Below are 25,615 nucleotides of genomic sequence, written 5' to 3'. Positions count from 1 at the left end.
TTATTCGAAATAATTAATTTAAATAGATATTTATTCGAAATAATTATTTCAGATAGACATTTATTCGAGATAATTATTTCAGATAGACATTCATTCGAAATAATCATTTCGATACATATTCATTCGAAATAATCATTTGGATACATATTCATTCGAAACAATTATTTTAGATAGATATCCGAAACAACTCGAAAAATTCTGAATTCTCTGTGTTAGTAAGCCCCGCGTGACCGAACGAGAACCATAATATCTCACGACGTATCTTTTCTGATCCACAGCCGACCGTTGCCGAAGCCAGCAGTGACATCTTCTTGTCAGTCGGCAGTTGCGTTCGGCTGCGTGTAAATCGTGTGCCGGAGTCATAGTCTGTGCCGGCAGTACGAACGATCATCATCTGTCCAAAGAGCCTTCGGGACCACAAATCTGGACAATTTCGACAAGAAACGCATCATTGCCGAAGTTCGACCGTCGATCGAGCTTTGGAGGGATCAACGGCGTTTCGCCAGCGCTAAATCCTGCATGTTCTCGAGTTCCGCGCGTTCAACATGAAACACTGTCTGTCGGTTCTGCTGGTCGCGCTGACCTGCTGTCATCTTGGCAGCGGTCTCCGAATACTTGGCATGTTCCCGCTGAATGGGCACAGTCATTGGGTGATGGCGGAGCGTCTTATGCTGGCGTTGGCGGAACGCGGGCACCAGGTCGACGTGGTCACGCACTTCCCCATGAAGAAAACACCGCCGAATTACACGCAATTCTCGTTGGACGGGTCCTTGAAAGCGGTGAAAAATAATATAGATGCGAAAACCGCCGCCGAGTTCGGTAAATTGAACTTCGACAAGCTGGTCTCGATGGCTGGCATGGACATTTGCGACCTACTCTCTCACGAGAATATCCAGCGGTTTATCAAGAATCCGCCTAATGACCCGCCGTACGATCTCGTCGTTATCGAGGTAACGTGACAACATTTGTGTTAGCACTGTGCCGGGCGTGCAGAGTTTGATCGTTTTATCGGCAGATTTTTCCGTAGATATATCGCATCGGTTTGCTGATATTACAGTTTTGCGCGGGTTTCCTGTGAAATTTTATATTTTAACGGTATTCTATATTTTATTTTGTTTAACGGGCAAATTTGTCGTAGCTACGATACCGCATTGTTGGTCTTTCTTGAAGCGACGTCGTTTTTTATATTTCGGAAATGTTTACTTCGTAGATAGGCCGCGGGTTTCGCGTAATTTTCGCTCCTCCTGGTAGAAAAATCTCTAAAAACAGGCCGCATTTTTACGGTAGAGTATTTTATATTTCATTTTACAATTTATTGCTGTTTTTTTTTGTTTTTTTTTGAGCGGTAGTATCGTATTTTATGCTTTAAAATCGTTCGCTTGGTCGATGGAGAATTCAGGGTTTCTGCGAAACCTGATTTTCATTTAAAAAGATGACACATTTTTAGGATACAATCTGTTCTATACATATTCTATTTTACTCCGAAAAAATACTGTACAGCCATAATACTTCACAAGACAATAACTCGCACTCATAGAGTAAAAGTGTCTCCGTAATTCAGAGACCGGGGATTTTATGCGATATTCGAGACAGAACAGGAACACGAGAGCTGCAACGAAATTTTACTTTCGGCGTCGGCGTTTTCCACATGTTAAAAGCAAAATGAAAAAGAGGCGAAGCTTTTCGAAGTTGCTTTCTGTAGAAGAAGGTTCCTTCTCGTAAGCCATAAATGCTAAAAAAATCCGCTCACTAGTTATTATCTGCACGCGGTGTAGCAGCAAAACTCCGTTTTTAAAACATTTAAAAGCTTCGCCATCCGACGAAACGACAAAAGCCAGACTTTTTTAAACTGTCCGCTGTGCTTTTTAACATTTATAGTACGCGGTAACATCGTGCAAAAAGATAGCCTAATATTATAGAATATAATATGTACGGTGCGTCGGTAATTTATCAGAGTTGCGGCAGTACTCTTTAATTCATGACATTGTAATATAACGCAACATGATAATCTAATATTACGCGTAATATGTGCAGTTTATGAGTAATTTGACGTAATAAGTCTACAGGGATTTCCAAGTTATCCCACGTGTACAATGCTGAATTAATTACCGGCGCGGGTTCTTTGACTTCGAGCCGTTTTCACTGACAATGAGAGTTCAATTCTTGCGAACTATGGTTTAATTATGAATTACTTGTGTCGTTTAGGGTTCGCGAGAAGTGTTGAAATTAATGATCGGACAAATACCTGAGCGCGCTTGTAATATCAGTTTATCTAATCTTAATTTATCGATGTGTTAGCAAGCCTTTTACTTCGATAACGGTATCATTAGAGAACTAATGTTTGAATATGGATATGTACAGCAAACTGTACAATCTTTTAGCAAACGGTGATAGACAAATACAAATAAGATTAAATTACTTTGTCAACACGATCAGCCTTTATCGAAGCCAACTTCTTGATTCTCCTCGATTATATATTTAAAGAATTACATTCGATAGATATAATTTATAAAATTACATTCGATAGAAATAATTTAAAGAATTACATTCAATAGATATAATTCAAAAGAATACATTTGACAGAAATAATTTACAAAATTACATTCTCTTATATTTCTGTGGCTCCTGCAGAACGATTATCTACCATTACGATCGAAATTTCTAATTTTTACTGTTAACCAGAAGCAAATAAGTCTGAAACGAGTTCATTCTTGCGATACTAAGCACAACGATGCTAATTAAATTCCGAGTGCTCTGAAGCTACATATCCCGTAGTATCTGGAGCAGTTCGGTTATGGTTTCAAGAACTTTGCACGAGAAAACCATAGATTGAACGTGTAATTGGTTGCATAATGGCACACAACAAGAGCAATAAAACAAACGGTGGAAAATAACTCGTCAATCTTCACTGGTATAAGTGAATCATCTTTATGTAACTATGGCATAAGAACGATGTCAACAACTGTCAAGAAGATAGTTCTACTGTAATAGAGCCTCCCTTATCGGTACTATTATTTTTGTAATGTCCTGATACCAAAACATTTTCTTATCGAAAAATTGTGTGTATTCACGAATGCATGTATTCACGAATAAGGAAGTCTTCGTGTTTGTATTCGAATAATGAAGTCTCTACTGCGCTAATTTCTTTCGACAAAAATTATTTAAAAACTATTTCATTTCATGACCAGTTTCCAAGTACATACATTTTTATTTTCGTTGAATTCGTTCAAATATCTATCGCCATTTGTCGTTACTAGACCGCGGATTTTATGCATTTACGAGAAAAATACGTGGATGTAATTCGCGAAGCAGTAGACAGATTAAATGAATTTAAGAATTTATCAATAATTTAGTTAAAGCTTACCAAAGTTGTCGAAAAAGGGAACGAAATTTCTATTTGACATCTGCCCTTTCCAATCGATGAAAATAATTTTTATTTTGCATAAAGATCCGCGATATTGGTCATAAATGATTTATCGACAACGTATATTAAATAACGTCGCAATTAAAAATTAGCGTTACTCGATGTAACACACTCTCGCATCGCGCCGCAATAGATATTTCCGTCACGGCGAAATATTTGTTATTCCGTCTATGTTTATGCATGATCTGCTTCACTTCGCACAGCATCGGAGTGACAAGGACTGATTCGACGAATCCAAACGCACAATACATTATCAGCAACGTGACACCGCATGAATATTTATCTTCGTGAATTTTAGATCTTCCTGTTGCGGCGTTATCACATGCCCATGACGAAGGGGTCGTAAAGTGACATAACGATGTAAATTGGAAGTCAATTATGCCACACGAAAACCGAACAATCGAGCAGTTTAAAAAGACAATCGTTCGCCTCGTTTCAAACCATGCTTTCTTTATCGAATATAGCTGGCAAGCGGATTACGAATTTTATGCATTTTTGGGAAAAATTACTAGGGTTAAAATCGAAATTCTAAAGGCGCGAGAAGGATTTGAGAATATTTTCGTATATCATGTACAATTTATTCAAACGATTAAAATAGAAAAAATGTTTTCGTCAGGCTTATGTTTCTTGCAATTAACTCCGACAACGGTTATTTTGCATAAGGATCCACAAGTCAATGATGAGATTGCGATAATAATACAAATGTTCTTGCAAAAACCCGATAATTTTGACGTATCGCCGTGCTTATGTTCTTCTTATCTGTCTGGATTTTTGTCGCAAATCTGCGGTCTGTAACTCGTCCGTGTTATCTTAGGCTCGAATTACCGTTTATCAACTTAAATTATGAACTTCGATAACGCAGGCACGAAAAAGGATCGTATTGCATTTTCGCGTGTCGAATTTATCATTCATCGAACAGGATAAACTTTCCTTATTGCGTTTACTCTATTTCGATAGTGGAAAGAAAGTTTTCAGCTGTCGCATTAACTTCAGACAAGGTCCGAATCCCCGTGGGAGAGATTGACCTTTTTTCTCTTCTTATTACGCTGCAGGGGTATACAGGGTGTCTCAGCGACAGGGAAGGAAAGAGTGAAATTCTTTCGTTTGAAATATCTTCGAAACTGTTGGAATTGTTGGTATTTTCTTATTCACATTTACGTTAATTATTCGTATTCATGTTAACTAACATATGTTATTATATATATTATAATTAAATAATTATTAATTAAATATATAATTATTAATAATTGTCTCGTATCAGAATCGACAATTAAACGTAATCGCTAATTACGTTAATTAACGTAAATACGTAAGTTCAGAACAGTTAACACGAATACGTTAATCCATAATAATTAATGTAAATGTTAATTAAAAAATCCGCAAAAATTCCAACAATTTCTTTAACATATAAACGAGCTCAAAGTCGTTTGGTTCAATTTTAGAAACGTTGTGTGTCAGAAACTAATTATATCTTCAAGATCAACAATTGATAACATTGCTTCATAAAATCTGCGTGGATGCACGCTTCTGGAAAATCTTATTCAAACACTCTAACTATCATCGATTACATCTATAATTACACATTTTCTTTAGAATATTCTTTCCGCTTGCTCTCTCGCGTATAAAATGCGTTTCGCCATTTGCTGAGCGATCAGCGAAAACTCGCTGCGATAATTCTCTAAAAGAATGTAATAGAGTCAGGATATTCGCATAAATTAAATAAGAGAAAACTATTGAAAATCGAATGACATTTTCATGACTGTTCCAGGTGTTCATGGCCCCGTGCTACCTCGCGTTCGGCCGTCATCTGAACGTTCCCATCGTCAGCATCACGACCTCTGCTTTCAGCGACTGGCTCGAAGACGTCTCAGGAAATCCGCATAATCCCGCCTTCGTGCCGAGTATATTCAGCAGTTTCGGCCAGCGCATGGGTTTCTGGGACAGGCTGTTGAATACCGTTTTGTCGAAGTACGTGGCGTACGAGCTGAACTCCCGCATGGACTGGATGTCGAAACACGTGAAGGATCACTTCGGCATCGATGTAGGCGCCCGCGATCTTCACAAGGACATAGGCCTCTTCCTGGTCAACTCGCATCACAGCTTGAACGGCATCAGACCGAACAGCAACGGGGTCGTCGAAGTCGGTGGTCTGCACGTCACGGAAAATGGCAACCCGCTCTCCCCGGTAATACGTCGTTCCTCAAACAGCCTTTGCGAAAATGAAATTCGTTTCGGAAAGGAGAAACTTTCCCGGCGTCCCCGATGATAAATGTACACTCGAAGTAATTTTCTTGCGCGCGATAATTTCCCAGGAGGTGGAGAAGTGGCTGGACGAAAGCACGCACGGTTGCATATACTTCACGTTCGGTTCGATGATCAGGATAGAGACGTTCCCGGAGCCTACCCTCAGAGCGATCTACACTGTTTTCGAAAACATCGCGCCAATAAGAGTGTTGATGAAGGTCGCGAAGAAGGAGGACCTGCTACCGGGGCTGCCGAAGAACGTGATGGTGCAACCTTGGTTCCCGCAAGTGACCGTCTTCAGTACGTAGACGAACAGGTTTCCTTAATTCGTATATCTCTTCGATTAATCCCTTAGGGAATTGAAAGCAACTAAGAATAGCTTTAAATCGTATAAACATTATTAGTAAGCGTGGGGTTTGCGTTGAAATATTTAATACATTTGTAATACATATATTATGTATTGATATATTTATATTATGCATTGATATATTTATAATATACAGGGTGTTCCGCAATTATTTTAACAGCCGAAAATGAGGGGTAGCTGAGGTCATTTGAAGTAACTTTTTCCTTTGCGAAAATGCAATCTGCGGCTTTGTTTACGAGTTATTAATGGAAAACACTGACCAATGAGAGGTGACGGCGCGAAGTTCGAGAGACCGCAGCACGAGGCTTTGGCAGATAGTCGGGAGAGACTCGAGCCGCGTTCGAAGTATTGAACAAATCACGAAGCGAGAAAACGCTTTTTTTTACTACGTAACAGTGATATTTTTAAGAAAAACGCTGTTCACCTTTATTTTAGAACATCTGAAGAATATTTACTAATTTTTCGGACCCGAAATAATAAGTAATTTAACCGTGACGGCCGTTTTAATTTTCTAGCGTGCATGACACCTTGTGTGTAACATATGAAATTTTTAAGCAAGGTGTACAGTGAAGGTGTTCAGTGACCTTGACATAACCTTGTCAAGGTTATGTCAAGGTTATGCCAAGGTCAACATATGAAATTTTTTTTCCGAACACAGTTCAACGAATGATTCGCAAAGCTAATTTAATAAATATTAATCGCGTTAAAGGACGTAAGGGATATGTTTGTTAAAGAAATATGAAGAATATTATCAATAACCTTGACATAACCTTGACAAAACCTTGATATGTCAAGGTTATGTCAAGGTTATGTCAAGGTCAACATATGAAATGATTCGCATAGCTAATTTAATTAATAATAATCGTGTTAAAGGACGTAAGGGATATGTTTGTTAGAGAAATATGAAGAATATTATCAATAACCTTGACATAACCTTGACAAAACCTTGATATGTCAAGGTTATGTCAAGGTTATTGATAATATTCTTCATATTTCTCTAACAAACATATCAAGTTTACGAGTTATTAACGAAAAGCAGTGACCAATGAGAGGCGAGCTCGACTGGTGCGAGGTGGCCGAGCCAACAAGCGGTCGAAGCCCAGTCTCGCCGATTGGCTTGACGTAACCACGCGCCAGCCGATCTCGCCTCTCATTGGTCACCGTTTTTCGTTAATATCTCGTAAACAAAGCCACGGATTGCATACTCGTCAAGGAAAGAGTTACTTCAAATGACCTCAGGAATCACCCCATTCCGAGTATTAACATAATTATGAGACACCCCGTATAATGTGTAACCTCAATGCCATAAATTTTCTTCTGGCAATGAAATTAAAGCACGTTCAAACATCGATGGAAATACTTTTAAGGACATAGGAAAACGTAAATTTTTTGGTTCCGGAGAAAGAAAACAGACATTTAAATTCCAGAACACAAGAACATAAAGGCGTTCATAACGCACGGTGGTCTTATGGGTCTCCAAGAAGCGGTCTACTTTGGGATTCCGTTGGTTGGCGTGCCCATCTTTGGTGATCAGAGCACGAACCTGAAGAACGTCGCTGCCAAGAAATTGGCAGTGTCTCTTTCGTCGCCGGATAATATCACCGTCGAGTCGCTCTCCTATGCGCTCGATAAAATCTTGAATGACGACGAGTATCGGTACGTATGTAAATCCAAAAACTGTGAACGTTTTCTGTCATGCGTTCTCGGCGGACCACCAATTCAGAGATTTTCAATCGTTTCGCCATTTTTTGGGCTTGTAAAATATTGTTACGTAACGATATCATTTTTATAGAAAAATGAATTAGGTACTATTCCGACGACTATGGCATAACTTACGTTATGTTACATTGCAGCTATGTTAATGTTCGCGTTATGGCGCCGCGTAAAAGAATTTCGTAAAAAGACATCGATAAATTCACCAAACGCTCTAATAAAACGATTTCGTGTTTAACAAACAGATTATAGAATACTTTTCCACTTTGAGCCAAAATGACTGATATTGGCATAAGTAACCATGATACGAAATGATCTTGATTCCGAACAGATGAGACAAAGATAAATTTCATTATAATACACCTTTAATTATCGCTGCAAAGGTCGTCGCATCGTTGCGGAAAAAGGATGTAACGCGAAGCGAGAATTTTCAAACGAAACCGTGGTTCTGCGTACAATTCTAAAACTCAAGGCCGCTTCGACCTCCTTATCGGAATCATCGACTCTTGAAACTCCGGTCGAAAGCAAATCGAACTCTGTTTCCCCTAGCTCGAATAGATTAAGACGGATTTGCATTGGGTCCTCTTAAATCATGTTTGCTCTCTGATTTTGGCACTCGGCGTCCCCGGAGCGGTTCTACTTAGGGGATGGCCTAATACCATTTCTCGCCCTAAAACCGTGATTAATACTCCGATCTTCCAGAACGAACATGAAGCGAGTCTCGACCCTATTCAAGGACCGTCCGATGAAGGCCATAGACACCGCGATTTATTGGGTGGAGTACGTCGGCAGACACGGGAACATCCTGCGATCGCCAGCCATTCATCTCGCCTGGTGGCAACAAAAACTCCTGGACGTTTACGGATTCCTGTTGGCTTGCCTTCTGATTGTGATCCTCGTCGTTGTTTACGTACTACGGAAGATAACCAGGCTGGTGTTCGGCTGTAAATCGTGTTCGAAGACGAGCAGCGGCAAAACGTCCGAGTCGAAGAAACGGAAGTGAGAGGATGTCGCAGCGGGAGTGCCGATTGTTGGTCGATCGGGGACCAACCGGAAGCGTCTATCGCAGTCGAACGAAATCGTTCGACGAAATAGAAACAACGCCTATCGACGATGTTCACGTTGAACAGGCGACAACGCGAGCCAATTGGACGAGAATTTACGAGTTCCGACGGCTGGCCTGACCATCCGCAAGCGCACTGTCTGCTGCCAATTTTCAATGCTCGTATGCAGTTGTACATAAGCATAAATAGGTCTTTCTTTTTTATACCGGAGCATGTAGCGGCGATTCAATAAATATAATAAATTTTGTACGTTCGTGGCGTGGGTGTGACACCTCCAATCGATCGCTGCCTTGTGATTTATCCCTCCAGAGTTTGATTTGTGCCGTAATCTCGCCGGTCACGAGACAACAATATTTGTATTCTCGATAATCAGTATTTACGTAAATTTCAGACATTTTACAGACATCTCCACCGACATGCAACATTTCATAAATCGGAGAAATTGCGATTTCTGCGGAATCATTTCGCACTGCGCCGATATTGTTGTCTCTTGTGTTGTCTTTTTCATTGAGTAACCCTCGGACTGTGGTTACCGGGTCATTTTGACCCAGTGAACGATTTCGTTAGCGATATACGATCGGAGCAGCAACCGAAGTATTAGCTTATAAAAAGAATTAAACAAATTGGCGTGTGGAAGATTATAAAATTATCGTTATAAAATTAATATAAAATATAACGTAAACTATAATGTAAATATAATATAAAATTGATCTTTCCGGATTATTGCGCGTCACTCTAACAATTAGCGATACTTCGGTGCTATTCTTCCATTGTTCATCGCCATATTGTCACTGAGAACAGTCACTCGAGAGAGACAAAGTCGTGTTGTCGAATAGAATCGTTTCGAATCGATCGTCGATACTGACAGCAGCATTTATCCATATTGTTACTGTGTTCGAAGTTAGCGCGAAAGTTTATTAGATCCTACCTGGCGGAGGTGTAGAGTTCTTCGTCTGCTCCATCAACTCCAGGCACTCCTGCTCCCTCTCTAGCAGGATTCGACGAAGGTCCTCGTCGAAAAGAGGGCTACCTACCGACGTATTCGACGGCATCTGCGGAAACGAAATTGTCGATGGAGTTGCCGAAATTTTCAACGCATTGTTTGCAGAATGGAAAATGTCTGACGATGAACTTGAATGACAATCTATCGAATGGAAAGCTCGTTCGATTTGAAAACAATTCTACCGACGAACAATAGAAAGTTCAATCATATTTTTATTATTTTTGTTGAATTATTTAAATGCTGCAAGAGGCTAGACAATTACTAGACAACGGATCTTTCTGCAAAATAAAAATGATCCAAGGTAATTGTAAGAAATATAAATTAAATGACAATATATTTTCTCTTTCAACAAGCGTGATAAGTTGAAAACAATGTAACGATATCCTTAAATTTGTCTAACGTCTTCTCAATTTTGCAGTGAACCTATTCATTTCTGTCATAAATGCGCAAAATCCGCAGTCTAACAATTAAATTCGCAATGAGTGACAAATAGATTGTGGATTTCCTGCATTTATGACAACAATTTATATATAAAAAATAAGGCGTGGCTTTCAGAATAGTTCGAGAACGTTATTTTATTTTCGAGATCCTTAATCTTCTTTTTGTAATAATAAATAATTCCGTTCGATGTGGTTGCATCGGAAGATTTTCATTTTGTACGAACATTCGCGATCTAGTCATAAATAGATATTTTAACCAAGTATCTGTTAATTTTATACCTGTACCGATTAATAAACCTGATACAATAATTAAAAAACGGGACCATTATTTTATGAAATGGAATAAAATAGAACGAACTTTCCACCGGCACCATCGACAACAAAATATTTCTGTTACACTCCGATTTGCGTATCATCGTGTCTAAACAAATAAGAAACAGAAAAAAGGAGATAATTATGAAAATGTCGACAATGATGAACGATCCGCTGTGTTTTCACCGCCGTCGCTTCGTTCGACATTACAAATGGCAAGAGATAATTGCATCGTTTTGATCAATGAGTTACGCGAATGAACTGTCAGCGTAAACGTCGGAGATTCTACTTTTTCATTAAGTATATGCACACGGTAACGATCAAACATTTGCGAAGTCACAAACGGAAATACGTCGACGAGCACCGCGGTTACGTTTATCGCGGATAAACATAGCGTATCGATTCAAGCATTGGTCTTTTGTTCGTCATAATGATCTCCGATGGAAATGATAGCGACAGGAGGCGGCATTCAAATATTTTTAAACGTGAAAGCTTCTGTTATTCCATGACACGGCGACGAGGAAAATGTTAGGAAAAATGATGCAAAGTGGTTATATCGATAAATTACCGTCACGTTAATAATCCCACGGCTTATGGTCACGTCAGTTAAACGTTCCGCGAACCTAAGGCGCGCGCGAAGAACTGAAAAGAAAAACAGAGGAGAAACAAAAAATTAAAAAGCTTCCAGAACTGAAAAATCAATGTTGTCGTAAACAAAATATCGCAAAACGGCGGATAAAATGACCGATACAATTGGTAACATAATACAGAATTTTGAACGAAAATGAGCATCCCTCGTATAAATGATATAAAAAACGCTTGAATCAGCGCTGCGTGAAACATAGTTTCGATTCTAACGAATCAATCTCCACGAACAGCCTGCAATTTCGATAAATTTATCGAAATTCGGTGTTTAGGTTGATCCGAGATTGAACAGAATTAATTTTCCTTAGAAATCCGAACAATGATTTTCTGGTACAATATAAACTAGCGTTCAATAATTAACACCTGCGAATGGTGGTCCAAACAGGGAAGTCGCTGTCTAATTAGACGAAACTCGCGAAAGGTAAATTAATTGATCGATGCGTTGGCAGTGCGGTAATTAGCCGGTTTCGCCTGTTCGCCTTCAAATACGCCGTCGGTATCGATACGCACTTAAATTCAATTCCAGCTAATTTCTTCCAACAGTGTGATCACCTAATAACGTTATACCAGTAATAGTCTAATTTGGTCTCCTCCGGTTATGGTTCCCATATCCGTTGCCAGCCTGCTGGGAATATAGAACACTGCTTGCAATACTCTGAGCATATATGTCGCAGAGTTAATTAGTTTATTATAATAAGTGCAACGCGCGATAGCTCGATTGAAATTAATGTTAAATTAATCGTTGAAGAAAATGGTGAAATAAGGGTGAATTAATCTGTTAAGTGAGTCAATATCGAAAAATTGTTTCTAAGAAAAGTGAACACGTTCATAAAATGTACCGAACGCGCGTTGCAACACACTGTACAAAATTGCACAAGCTTCGCGGCGGTTTACCTTGAGACCATCGCCGGAATTATTGTCGCACTCGCACGCCATATGTGCTCCATATGCGTTTATTGTGCCGAGGATGTTGCACCAATAGCTTCGGAAAACACTCAAGCACCGGGAACATGTACCAAATTATTAGTGGAAATAGAATTTATATCTATGGTGATAGATGACGCTAATTTAGTGTTCATTCGGTCTGATCAGTGGCAGGGATTTTCTACTGAAAGCGTGTTTACAGCACAATTTCGTATTTTCATTGTAATTCGCTAGTGGACTGCAGATCTCGTGTATTTATAATAAAAATAAATAGGTTAAATTTACAACATCTATGTGTCATCTCCAAGTTGTTCAAATTATTTTAGGAACAAGTATTTCTATTTGACTCTAACAGCTATGAAGCACAATCTGTTCGTTAATATAATTTAATCGTTTATTTGACAAGTTCTAGCGGTTTAACAATAGTTAAATTGATATAATCTGCAATCATTTTTAAATAATAATATTTTTTAAACAACTCAAGTTTAACTAGTTTAACAATAGTACAGTTCTAAATGTGTTGTTTAATTTATTGTATTTTACTTGAGTTTAATTTATTGTATTTTATTTGAGTTTAATTTATTGTATTTTACTTGAGTTTAATTTATTGTATTTTACTTGAGTTTAATTTATTGTATTTTACTTGAGTTTAATTTATTGTATTTTACTTGAGTTTAATTTATTGTATTTTATCCTATTCTATTCTATTCTATCCCATTTTATTTTCTAATTTCTCCACAAGGAGATGGACCACTTGTAATCCGTAAGGAAACCAATAAAGTTCCGATAGCTAAAATTACTTTCGAATTACTCGAAGTAATCTTCAGAATTAGTTGCTGAACTTTCGAACCTATCGAGGACACAGTTTCTGCGTGTCTGATGGATAGAGCACAGAGGAAATTGTTTAAAATCGGAGCGTTTAATTGGCAATTCGCGGATCTCTAACGAGAATTTAAATCTCTTCAGATGAGTTTCTGCAAACAGGAGTTAAACGAGAATTTATTTGTTCCGAGAACAACGGACAGCCGAGGGTTCCTCGGCACTGGTTAGAAGTTTCAGTGGATACACGTGTTGCGGACGGTCGTGGCGAGCTCGATGGATTCAAATCGCCGACACGTACAAATTGGACGCGCGATTAGATGCCGGCAAATCGCCGGATAAGTGGAATCGCGGATCCCGTGACGAATAATTGTGAAATTTCAAGCTCCTGGCGGCCCGACGTGAGCGACGGGAATGGATATCTCGATGGAACTAGTTGCGAACGCTAGCTACGTACAGGGTGGACAGACAAACACGCCTAATCGGATCCCGCGGAACGTGTTCGAAGATTTATTTCCGTGGATAAACTCAGAAAATCATTCGGCATTTATCATGATGGCTTTTTATAAATCCCTATAATTATCTCGTACCATTGAATTTGTGTTTGGCATCATCTTGTAAAATAATTAAAGAAATTGTTCACATCGGTTTCGAAAAATAGGTGCAACATCATCAAATTCAGAACCGTATTGTTTTATTTCAATTGCACTGAAGCACGCAAGATCAAAAAGTAAAACTTTAATGTCGCTTCCTCTTTTACCTAGAAAATGTTTAATTCGCTTGAACGCAGTCTACTAATTATAATGTTTATATTCATATGATAATTTATTGTATTAAACTGACATTATAGAATATAAAATTCATATTTAAAAAAAATTATATATATGTATTATGATAGTTATATAAATAGTTATTACCAAGTTCTAGACTTTTATACAAAATAAAAATCGCCTGCGTTAATTACAAAGTGCAAGAACCACGTAGACATTCGGTTTTGACTTTAATTATTTTATCGAGCTGAAAATAATACAGTAGCATTTTTCAATTGCCTAAATGTTGTCGCCATTTTGTATTTCATTTAATTCTATATCAAACCGAATTCTTCACCGTGCAAATATTGCTAATTCTTCTTTCTGCTTCGCACAGCTTCGGGAGCAATTGTGGCAGTAGTTTTTGTCGGTACACCCTGTGCATAACAATTCACGGAAGCCAATTTGCCCGCGAGATGAGTAAAAAATACCGTTCTACATTGTCAGTGTGTATTTCGATCGAAGCATATACAGAGAGGGAGAGAGAGAGAGAGAGAGGCAACGTGCAAATTTAATTGCAATTAAAGTTTAAAAATTAATTGCATCAAATTCGTTACAAAAAAATGAAACAAATAAAGCTACCGACGATATTTAATAATTACTTGTCTCATATTTCGCTAATTACATCCATCCCAATTTTGAGGATCGCGTCTCGTAACAATCGTAATAATTCGGTCGATAACAATTCCGGCAAAATCTTGCCAATCGCACTTAAAACAGCTTCAAATAATAAACATTTCAATAAACGTTCCCATTTCCTTGGATCAACATTAAACCACAACAGAAAGCAAATATATACTTCAATTCAAGCAGAAGAACAGGTCCTGCAGAAAATCAACCACATCTTGGCAATTGATAACAATTTTTAAATAAAATAATTACGCAACACTCTTTAAAATGTGCCATTTAAGCTACGATAACATTTGTTCGACCGAACTCTCGGCAGTTCCCGAAAAATAAATTCCAGAAGTCGCTGCCTTCGAGTGCTCTCGAATCCGACGAAGCCTGTGACCGAGTTTGGAATAATTACATTTAGCAACAATCACGTAGTTTTTTGTGCAAGTGACAGGATTGATTCCGGGCTCTATCCAACGGGAACGCGATATCGATACCTTCGTTGACCTGTCAAACGTACGTCATTTACATACGACCTATATGCACACGCGGAATTCGACGCAGACTCGTCGCATCCGGTTTCCTCTATTCCGAGTGTAACTATGCGAAATCGAGCCGTTTATGTACGACGTATGTACCTACAAGTCGGCCGCTTGTTGCTCCGAAACGCTCGGATCCTTCGACAGCTCGAACACGGTATGCTAATTATTGTAATCCGTATTGCGTATCAGAATTACGCGTGCTAAAAAATCCGCGCCGGGTTCGATCACGGGCGCGGAATTTTTAATACGCCGGGTAATTAAGGTCCCCGAACTAATTGCGAATCCGTAAACTGCACCGTTAATTGATTATACCGCCGGCCGTGCAAACAGGAAATTCGAACAAAACGGGCGATAATGCGATTCAAATGTGTTCGTTATCTACCCCGCATATGGATGCGATAAGTTGCAAATGTTAATTTGTGAATGACATAAATTTACGCTCCACGGAAATAGTATTGATTAGATCGGACATGCTTGTTATCAATAATCCGTGCAATTAGAGTGATTTACGGCAACCGCGGGTTTACGGTGCTTATCAAAGTAGATTTGTAATTTCGCGGAATTGCGAATTAAGGAAACGTACAGATGCTAATGAATCGTTCTGCAAAATTGGAACAACCGAGGAATTGAGTTTCTTTAACGAAAAATTTCCCTCGCGGTAGAAATAAGATGGAAATGTGAATACGCGGAGATTTTCTTTTATATTAAAACTGTGCACGTGTCATGAATGTATAAATATCTGCAGTCAATTTATTAACGTTCCATATGGGTACAGACTGCCGGGAACATACTATATTACAATCATTTTATCGAAGCGGACAGCGGACGCGTCTCTTTGTCGTTTAATGTGATTCTAATTTAATCGAGAACTTTATCTCGTTCCTCTTCCATCAACTAGCTTTATCTCGACAAATTTTTATATATGTACGAAAACAACATTTATGACATAGTTGTCAGTGTTAATGGTAATAATAGTAAATTTTTAAATCCATTTTATGAATTATTGTACTTTACTTCAGCTTAACTTGTTGTATTTTATTCTATTCTATTTTCTTTTATTGCACTTTATTTTCTTGTTTCAATTTATATATTTTATTTTCTTGTATTTTATTTACTTGTTTCAATTTATCCATTTTATGTTATTGTATATCTTCGTTTCTTATTTTAATGTATCTACTTTATTTCGTTGTTTTAATGTACCTAAAATATTTTGCAAGAAAATAAAGTAGAATAAAATAAAATAGATACATTCAAACAAGAAAATAAAATACAATAAAATAAAATATAATAGAAATCTAATATAGAGAATTCTCATAATAATGCTCTTGATCTTTTCTAACGCCAGTCACTACCAAAAAATGCTCAAAATCCGCAGTCCATCAGCAACAAAATCTTCCAACGGAAGCACCGAAAGTGAAAGAATCGACAAACAATAAATAGCGTGCGCTTGTGCTTCATTTAAATCCGAATTGCAAGCGTCTCGCCTGCAAACGAGATTCAATCAGACTTCGGAGTGTGCAGAGCTAATAGCAACAGAAGCCGAGGACACAATCTGTCTATGTAAGACGAAAATTCCAATTCTCTTTTTCTCCACTTCGCGTTCGCGGCATATTCGTCTACACAGTAAAATATTCCTCGCGACAGAGCCGAGTTCCATCGCGGGTACCGCGGCTGGTTATTATTCTCCCTAAAACGAATGTTATTTCACAAAGGTGGTCTGCTCCGGCTCCTTTATCCCTTGGGCCAGGGCCGGCCAATGCAATTCTACCCCCGTGACCGGGAAAGAATGGAATTCGTTACTGGAACGAGAGGAATTTGCCCGACCGAATTATCGGACGCGTTGTTGCGAAACTTCATTTCGCGAATTGCTTGCCGAACCCGGTCGCCCGATCAATTGAATGATTCTTTAACGGTGCCCCGTAGTTCGCTGTGACTGTCCGGTGTTCCCGATATTTTCATTTTATGTCGTCGAATGGAAAATATTCTTGAGAGTTTGCTTTATATATACGGTGCTGTTTGAATCGTTTCGTTGATGTAATCTTTAGAGTTTTTCTTTCTCGAAGAGTTCTACGGCTTTTGTGTTCACAATGTTACGCATTGTTGGAGCTGACGTGATTTTGCACGTTCGTTCGTATAGCATAGAATGATTTTTTTTTCTAAACAACGGTTCTTCGTTAAACATTGATGGCACAGTTTCCCGATTCGATGCAAACATAAGTCAACTTTTTCTCCCCCCTGTGAAATGAAATATCCGGCTATCGATCGCGATGTCGGCGCCGGCATTTCCGGGATCGAGTGATCGAAGTTGGAAGCAACAGATGTCACGTATAACCTGTTGCAATGTTCCCCGCTTGTTCAAACACGGCGATCTGCATTGGTACACTCCTGCCCGAACGAAATCGAAAGTTTTCCGATTCGGAGAGCGTGTTGTAGCTCACCTTCCTACGTTTCCCGCGCCGTGATTTCTGCAGCGTGCATTGCGATTAACGTTGCAGCCGAAGAACGCGCGCAAAGGAATTGAAAATATCGTGTGAAAAATTTGCTTACGGAATTCGATCTAGAAAGTGGAATTCAAAAATTGTATTTGAATTCGCTCGTTTAATTTTTACAATACGTTGCAGCGAATTATTTTAGTTTTGGAATAAATTATAGTAAATAGCATTACTTGTAGAATAAATTGTGGTAAATAGCTTTACTTGTAGGGCAAATTATAGTAAACTGCTTTCGCAGAGTTAATTAGTTGAAAAAGAACATTGAGGACGTTCAAATAAATTTTGTAGATTTATTTTCATTATTTTTTTTTTCTATATTCTAATCCTGGGAGATTGTTTAAACTTAATCTATAAGAAAATAAAAAAGACCTTTTAATTAAATTACATAATAAATTTCTAGTAGACCTGTTTGTTTAGACCTTTCTATAGATCTGTTCGTTTGTATAATTATTTAGGTTCGAATCGTAAGAAATCGGAATCACGAATAAAAATCGAAAAGAAAACGTTTTATTTACGTGCTAGAAATGCTATCTTTCACTCTAGTAATGTAATGAAAACGGACTACACATGTAAATGGGTTTGGTAAGTTGATAAGAGTCACTCCTCACTCACTTCTGTAATCATTGCTGATTATTTCGAGTGCTGGATTCAATAAATATTGATAGTACTACACGAGTTTTCCCTATAATAGTTTGTTATGAAAGAAAACAGCTAATGAAGATGTTCCAGAAACTGTGAACGATGGATAACTCTCAACAGAGTGGAAACTATACTCGCTGGATAGTCAAATAAAGTTCGATATTCTTTGTCGTGTTATTGAATTTTTTGCTTGCAAGAAAATTAGAACAATACTGAATTATTGTTCTTAATTAGTTAAAAATATTAAACCCTCTTAAATTTTATAAAATTCCGACTAGATTTTCCCTAATTTATTGTAATTAATATTTTCATGTTCCTCAGAAAATTATGAATGACTTATTGTTACTCCGAATTATTCAGAATTATTATTCTTAGTTAGTTAAAGATATTAAGTTCACTTAAACTTCATAAAATGCCGGCTAGATTTTCCCAATTTATTTTAATTAACATTTCCGTATTCTTCAGGAAATCATAAACGACTTACTTTTATTTCGAATCTGATTTCGTACAAATTTTCCAAATGACAGCGCGTTTTAAACAATTTTACCGCGTTTATCAAGACACCCTGTATATATCTGCATTATCTTTCGCTCGGACGATAGCTTTTAACGGTATTGACACCCGCGGGAGACATGAAAAATAGATTGCGATGGAGACGCGACGCGTCGCGAAGTCGTGCGCCTAATAGAGCTATATCAGCTCGATGTTTTTAATTACAAAATGTATTGACTGCGATCCCGATGCTTCGCGACTGTCTGCAGCCGTTGTTGCCGATGAAACGCGACGCGACGATGGCATAAAACGACGAAAAACTCTGAATTAAATGAACTGCTCTTTAATTGTGGCTGCACACCGACGTTTTCATTAGCGCCTTTTTAATGGACCACTATCACCCTTGAAATATTAATAAACGTCCTCTTTACCGAGCCCGCTTAATTACTTCGGGCAACTTTCACGGTAGAGATGTAACAGAACAACGCTCCGCATAACAGAACGAACGTTCTCACATCAATTATTAATCCGGGCAATTAATACATTACCACCTGGATGACTAAAAATAGTAATTTTCTTGACCGCTCGTGGAATACCGGATGACTAAAAGTAGTCAGAACTTAATAATAAAAAAAAACACTTAATAGTTAAAACTTTAATTCTGATATTTTATAAGGAATATCCAAGTAATATCCGCGTAAAGCGATGCAACAGCCTTAAAATACGCCGGTTACGCGGAAAAGTTTCCGCGCGAACAGCCCGGACCGTATCGTGTGTTAAGATATAATTAATTAAAATTAAAATTATTTTTCATTCGATTAATTATCTGAAGCTTCTCCTTTTTACGGGCGCAACGCGGCGGCAAAATTCTTTTCGCCGGAATGTTAATTAGAACGATACCGTCTCGAAAATAAGCCAGCGCGAAGCAATGCCGGAAAGGAACGTGCAAATGAAAAATGTCCGCGCGCCGGAAGTTCTCGGCTGACACGAAGCAACATAATAACGCGGCCTGTGTTAAATTATATTGTTTGCGTCGGCGAGAGCCACAACACTCGGGCCACGTAAATTCCAGTTACCCGTTCTGCTTGTCGTCCAATTAAGTAATCCACCGAGTCTGCCTCGACGCGTGGCAGCGACACGCGGCCTGTTTTGATAATTAATGCAATTACCCCGAATAAAGAGAGGCCGGAATGACGAGCCGGCAAGTTCGGGACGGGTCTCTTTGTGTTTGAACGACCGCCCCCGAAATTCGGGAAGCAATCATGCAACTGGTTGTCGCTGAATTTGTCCTACGCGAAACGCATTTTTGCTGCGCCGCCATTCGCGTCGACGGTTTCTCCAGATTCAACGTTGTTCTACATTTCACAACATTTTTTCTTTCTAAGTTATTGTCACGAAATATCGTTTTTCTTTCCTTTTCTCAGCTCCTACATTTCTCTCGTGCAATACAATTAGCAGTCATATTCTAATTGGTGTATAAGAAAGCTTCTACTTTCTCAGATTAATATAGAAAAGCTTCACAGAAATATTCGCAGTCTGATAATTACTACAACAGTAGCAACATTTCCTGATCAAATTTTTAATGCAAAATAATTTCTCACGCACCGACCAGAATTAAAACTTTCTCCGCGACCCGTTTCTTCCATGGCCGAAAGCAGCGGCAGAAATCAGCCAGACTGCACGGAAAACCCAAATGCAATCGATGAAGCAGCAAAACTTGCAGTGAATGGCGCCCTCTAATTCGATTCTGTCATTGTTTGCACGATTATTGTCGCCAGCGCTCGACGACAATGTTCCCGTGAATAACGATCAAGAGGACTCAGAAGTTCGCTACGGCTGTTTCATATGCCAGTCTCGACTGTCGTAGCCATGGTTTATTCATTAATATTGATGGTAACTCCGCCACGGTAATTGAATATCATTTATGCCAGTGATTTGCATGACAAACAACCCACCAGGGAGGTTGCACGGTACCAGGATCAAAGAACCTTGGCGAACAATAAGTCGCGACACTAGCTCCTTCACGTTTATGTCGACGGAGATTCCTCTTTAGAGATTACACAGGTATCCGGCGGCATTGGCCCTATCCAGCAAAATCCATTTGGGATCAAACGCGATTGTGCCGACCGATCGGGTCACCGTGTGATCAGGATTAACGGTGTTTCGTGAGAAGCTCTGATAGCGTTATCTTCTTGCGACGGGTTTGCTGCCTTGGTAACCAGCTTGGCCTTTCTTGTTACCTCTGACTTGCTATCTACTACGGTACGAATAGGTGCCACATGTCAAAGTACTAATTCGATAATGTTAATAATACTAATTGTAATAATAATAATTCGATACGATGGGGAATGAATTTTTCAAGCTGAAGTATTTGGTAGACAGTTGGTGCACTAATAAATGTTGTTACTGCGCACAACGGAATAATATATGTGGGCATAATTTAATTAAAACATTCGTACTAAATACTAATTCATTTTGCAAGGATTCGGCTGTGTCTGGCTTCGCGTCGCGACCGCTTTTGGATTCACTGCCACGAGAACCTCGACTTACCATTTTTAATTAAAGCACCTCACGCAAAACGTCGGCTACAAAGCTTTTCCGTGGTTCATATAAGAGAATTCCATACGTTCTTGGATGTATAACGCGAGAGAAACGCGTGTCCAATGGAGCATGTCCAACGTTGATTGTGCTCGAGAAGAGACAGATCAAAGGGCCCCGACTCTTCGCACACCTATCCGCCGGAAGATTAAACTGCGGAATCATAAAACTTCACTGTCCGCCGTGAGAAACTACCGAAAAGTACTCCGCAAATATTAAAACCAGTTCTCTCATTCACTCTGCGAAAAGTTGTTAAGAATGGAATCACGGTTTGCAAGAGTTCCGAAAGTAATAGAAAACTTCTTTCGTACGAAAAGCATAAGTAACGCGCTGAATAGTTACCGACGTAAAGACACATATTTCCTTTCTATAATTTTATAAATTTACCTAGTGCCACAATTTCTTCGAAAATATTTGTGGATAGATTGTACACAGTTTGCAATAATCATTACAGCATCATAAATTACTTCTTTTATCATTTATTGTTTTGTAAAATACGCACAATAAAAATTGTTTTGGTCAATATTTTCTCATAGAATTTTTTGTTCATTTATTTAGCTTCTCCAATTACTACAATTTATGATTTGCAAGTATTTCTAAAGTATCGCAAGTTCTCTGTAAGAAGTGAAGCTTTTCTTATCCACTTCCCCAACAATGAATTTATTTAATAGCACATCTACCATTAAGAAATCAACAACCGCGGTCAACTTAGAAGTATTTACTTTGAAATATTTACGCTATAAATAGTTACAGTTATAATTGCACTATAAATAATTAGTACCAATGACCGCGGTCAACTTAAAATATTTACCTTAAAATATTTACGCTGTAAATAATTATTCGGCAACCACAAATCAATGCGCATATCTTCAGATTCATTTGATAATAATTGAAACATAATATGATACATCATTAAAGAACGAAAATAATTTACGACTCACCTGTCGGCGAGAGCCTCGACTGCGATATCTTTTGTCTCAAAAAAAAGGAGAAAAAAAAAGAAAACGAATTTATCAGCAGCTTACGAAAATTACTTTCGAGAAAGTTGACCGACCCGGTTGCATTATCATGGGCAGTTTATTTCTCTTTGTCGGCGGACACCGCGATCGAAAGCGCCGTTTACACGCGAACAATGCAACGTGATACGTGGCTGGTCAGGTGCAGATTAAAAAAGAAAGGAAAAAAAAATACGAAGTCCTCGCAGGAGAGATCACCACCGAGCTTCGAAGAAGCTTCGAGCGGAGAAAAAAAGGACCATGAACCGGAGCGGGGAACCTGAGAAATCTATCTAGGTTCGGCGACACTTCAATGAACCGACGTAACGTCATCGAACCTCGACAGTGATGGATTATCGCAAAAAAGACGAACCGCTCGAATTTTTGCCGTGCTTCGCGAAAGATTCGAGCATTCTTTCGCGGTTCATGGATCGGAAAATTAATCTCGAGATTGCCGCCACCGCGCCGGAACCGAGCGGAAATCCTCGCTCGACTTAACGATCTCTTGGCGTTTCTATCCCACAGGGCGACGCGACGATTCATTTGTTTAAAAACCGTGAATGGCCATGGAGATAGTGGAGAATTATGCTGGCATCGAGAAAGAAGAATCCGCGCTTTTGACACTTTCCGTGTCGCCGGCGGAGCTTATTAATCTCTTGTACAATGGAACTGTTTTAGGCGAGCGGATTTGTCGGTTGACACAGCTGAATAGTTCAAACTAAAGCAATGATGTTACTGTCACCGTAGTCTCAGCTTATTTTACTTAAAATATTACTCTCACTGCACTACTTCTCTTTGATTGTAACATGTATAACGCCAATTGGTATGTAATTAAATAGCTATTTAATAGGTGCAAAGAATCGTTATGTAATTAAATATCAATTTAATATGGAAAATCAATCGTTATGTAGTTAAATACCAATTGAATATGATAAGTCGATTGTTATTTAATTAGATACCAATTTAACATTTTAAGCCGATTGTCACTTGATCAAATGCCAATTTAACATTTTAAGCCGATTGTCGCTTGATCAAATGCCAATTTAATATTTTAAGTCGATTGTTATTTAATTAAATACCAATATTTTCTAATTATATTAGATAATTATATTATCTTGTTATATATGTACACAACGAATTATTACATGATCGAATACCAATTTAAAGTGTCGAGTTCAATTTCCAGAATTTAAGAAATTAATATATCCCGAAACGACAATTACCTAAGGCAAGACAAGCAATTACAATGCCGTGTTTCTTGTTAGAAAATATTCTCTATTTCTCTTCCATTTTGAGATTAATTCGTAACTTCGTACAGAACCAATCACGCCTGCGCGCTTTCCATAGAACTTCATTCCCATTTGCATGCCCGGAGAAAAAACCCGTAACATCCTCTCTAACATCGTTATCAATATTACACGGTACAGGATAAGCCGTATTTGACGTTCCGCTTGCATGATAATCGGTGAATATTTCAAGATAATCGGAAAGCGTCAGAAGAAAATCAAAGATGTTTTAAAAAGTCAAAGATGTCTTGAAAGTTCAAAGAACGTTTCGAGAAATCGGAGAACATGTTAAAAAATAAAGAAATGCCTTAAGATAATCAAAGAAGTCTTAAAAAACCAAAGAACGTCTTAATAAAAAGAAAATCAAAGAATGTCTTAGGAAATCAAAGATGTTTCCGAACAATCGAAGCTGATCTTCGTGGAAAGTATCAATTGATTTTGGAGAACTTTTGGAGATTTTGGAGAATCACCGCAGCTTTTGAATTTTTTAATTATAGATTTCGAACTTTAAATTATAGATTTCGAGCGATCTCCCCGACGATTTCCCTTAATTCCTCGGCCCTTGATGAAAGTATTATCAACAGCTTCGCAGAAAAATTCCATTACTGCCGGAGCACGGTAAACTTCATCGTTCCGTGCGTTCTCCGTTGAACAGGAAGCATCCGAGATATTTGCCGGCTATATACCATAACCTTCGCGGTGCTCCTTGTTCCAGTAAATGCAGTAAAACCGGCTGTTTCGCTTTCTCCAACCACCATCGACGAGGCTGGACTCTTCGGCCGCGATTTTTCATCCGCCTCGATCCGCTTCGACTCTTTTGTCCCCGTGTTGATCCTTACGTTGGTCAAGGATTACTCTGACTTTGCTCCACGGAGCAACGAGACCATTTTCGTCCGAGAATTTCTTGTGGCGCTTAAACCGTTTGCTCTTGGTGTCCGTTTATCCTTGCGATTAATACTAAATAAATCACCGTCGGTCGAACGACCGGTTTCAATTTTTTCATAGTTATCGAAATCGTAAAACTCTTTTAATTAAAAATCGTTTCAACACACACGTTTAACGCGGGAAAATCAGCGAATTTTGAAGAAATCCGCCTATTAAAAAAACATTTAATATTTGCGAAACTTACAATAAGATTTTGATAACAAGCATGTAACAAGGATTTTTAAGATTTCACAGCGGAATTCGGAAAACGTATTAACACCATTAAGCGATTGTTCCATATTTGGAGTCAAAGACGGCTTGAAGGTCAAATCATTATACGTGTCTGAGAATGTATTTTAATGTTAGCTACACGGTGTAATAAAAAAATATGCACTTATTTGCGAATTAACAGCAACTATATCAATTATTGTGCGACTATATCAGTAATTGTGAAAATCTTCAACAAATTCGATCTTGTAATTCTTAGAAGACAGCAAGTGAACACGCTTACGCATCAAGAATCCTGGCACTGATCGGCGTGAAATTTTACACTGATTCGCTTCGACAAGAAACGTCTTCTGAATATGTAAAATACTTCTAACAAGAGAAATAACATGCAGTCGGTGTCAGCGGTTCGGGGTACAGATCCGTGGAACTAGGTCATTTCAATACACGGAAATTTTCCGCATGACGTTTCTTTCGCAACCGGAAGTTCCCACCACGCGGCACCCTCCCGTTAACGTCGAATAGAAATCGAAAGTTTCGTCGTTCGAACTTCCGAAGTTTTTCGCCCGCGAAGCAACTTTCCTGCGAGAAACTCCCGGCATAATCAGCGAACATTCATCACGACTACATATGAAGCATGATTTAAGTTTCGAACGACGTCGATCATGGAAAACGCTGAACACCGGAAGCTCGATGACTCAAAATTGCGAATCCGCTACGTTATACTAATTCTTAACAGCCCCGACTTATTCATCCAGATTTGAACATTCATTTTAATCCGTTCTAATTTCCTAATCTTATTCGGATTCGTTAAATGTAAGAATTTACCGCCGAGATCTATGTATTATTTTCGATTCACTGAAATTGTTAAAAAAAAATGTCTACACGCTTCTTCAAATTGACGAAGATAATCTTTATTTTGCATAAAAATCCGCGGTCCATTGATAACACGAGGATAGAATTTTATTTCGATGTGAAAGACGAGAACGACATTCGTGTTTGGTAGATCATGTTAAAAATCTTCAGAATGAGTCTGAATCTAA

At 38.5% G+C, this 25,615-nt stretch overlaps 2 protein-coding genes across 15 annotated transcripts in view; one reads left to right on the top strand and one right to left on the bottom strand.

Moving 5' to 3' along the window:
• Positions 1-25,615, bottom strand: part of Dh31-R (Diuretic hormone 31 Receptor) — a 217,053-nt gene that overhangs the window by 141,326 nt on the left and 50,112 nt on the right. For 7 of the 14 annotated variants that reach the window (XM_076519205.1, XM_076519204.1, XM_076519209.1 and 4 more), the window contains 2 exons: positions 11,136-11,209; positions 9,741-9,864 (listed from right to left, as the gene is read on the bottom strand). In XM_076519205.1, coding sequence (XP_076375320.1) covers positions 9,741-9,864 — 124 coding nt within the window. In that variant the 5' untranslated portion in view covers positions 11,136-11,209. Of the gene's footprint in view, positions 1-9,740; positions 9,865-11,135; positions 11,248-25,615 lie in introns of those variants that run through there. The other 7 variants (XM_076519210.1, XM_076519201.1, XM_076519212.1 and 4 more) reach the window with 2 other exon arrangements.
• On the top strand, positions 215-9,090 carry LOC117225341 (UDP-glucosyltransferase 2). The gene is made up of 5 exons (XM_033478834.2): positions 215-950; positions 5,193-5,609; positions 5,737-5,968; positions 7,463-7,691; positions 8,451-9,090. The coding sequence occupies exons 1-5, from the start codon at positions 546-548 to the stop codon at positions 8,749-8,751; spliced, it is 1,584 nt and encodes a 527-aa protein (XP_033334725.2). The 5' UTR covers positions 215-545; the 3' UTR covers positions 8,752-9,090.

The sequence above is a fragment of the Megalopta genalis genome, chromosome 2 (genome assembly GCF_051020955.1).
Source record: "Megalopta genalis isolate 19385.01 chromosome 2, iyMegGena1_principal, whole genome shotgun sequence".
Lineage (NCBI taxonomy): Eukaryota > Metazoa > Arthropoda > Insecta > Hymenoptera > Halictidae > Megalopta > Megalopta genalis.
Note: the sequence above shows the minus strand (reverse complement) of the source record. Positions and strands in the feature narration are given on the sequence as shown.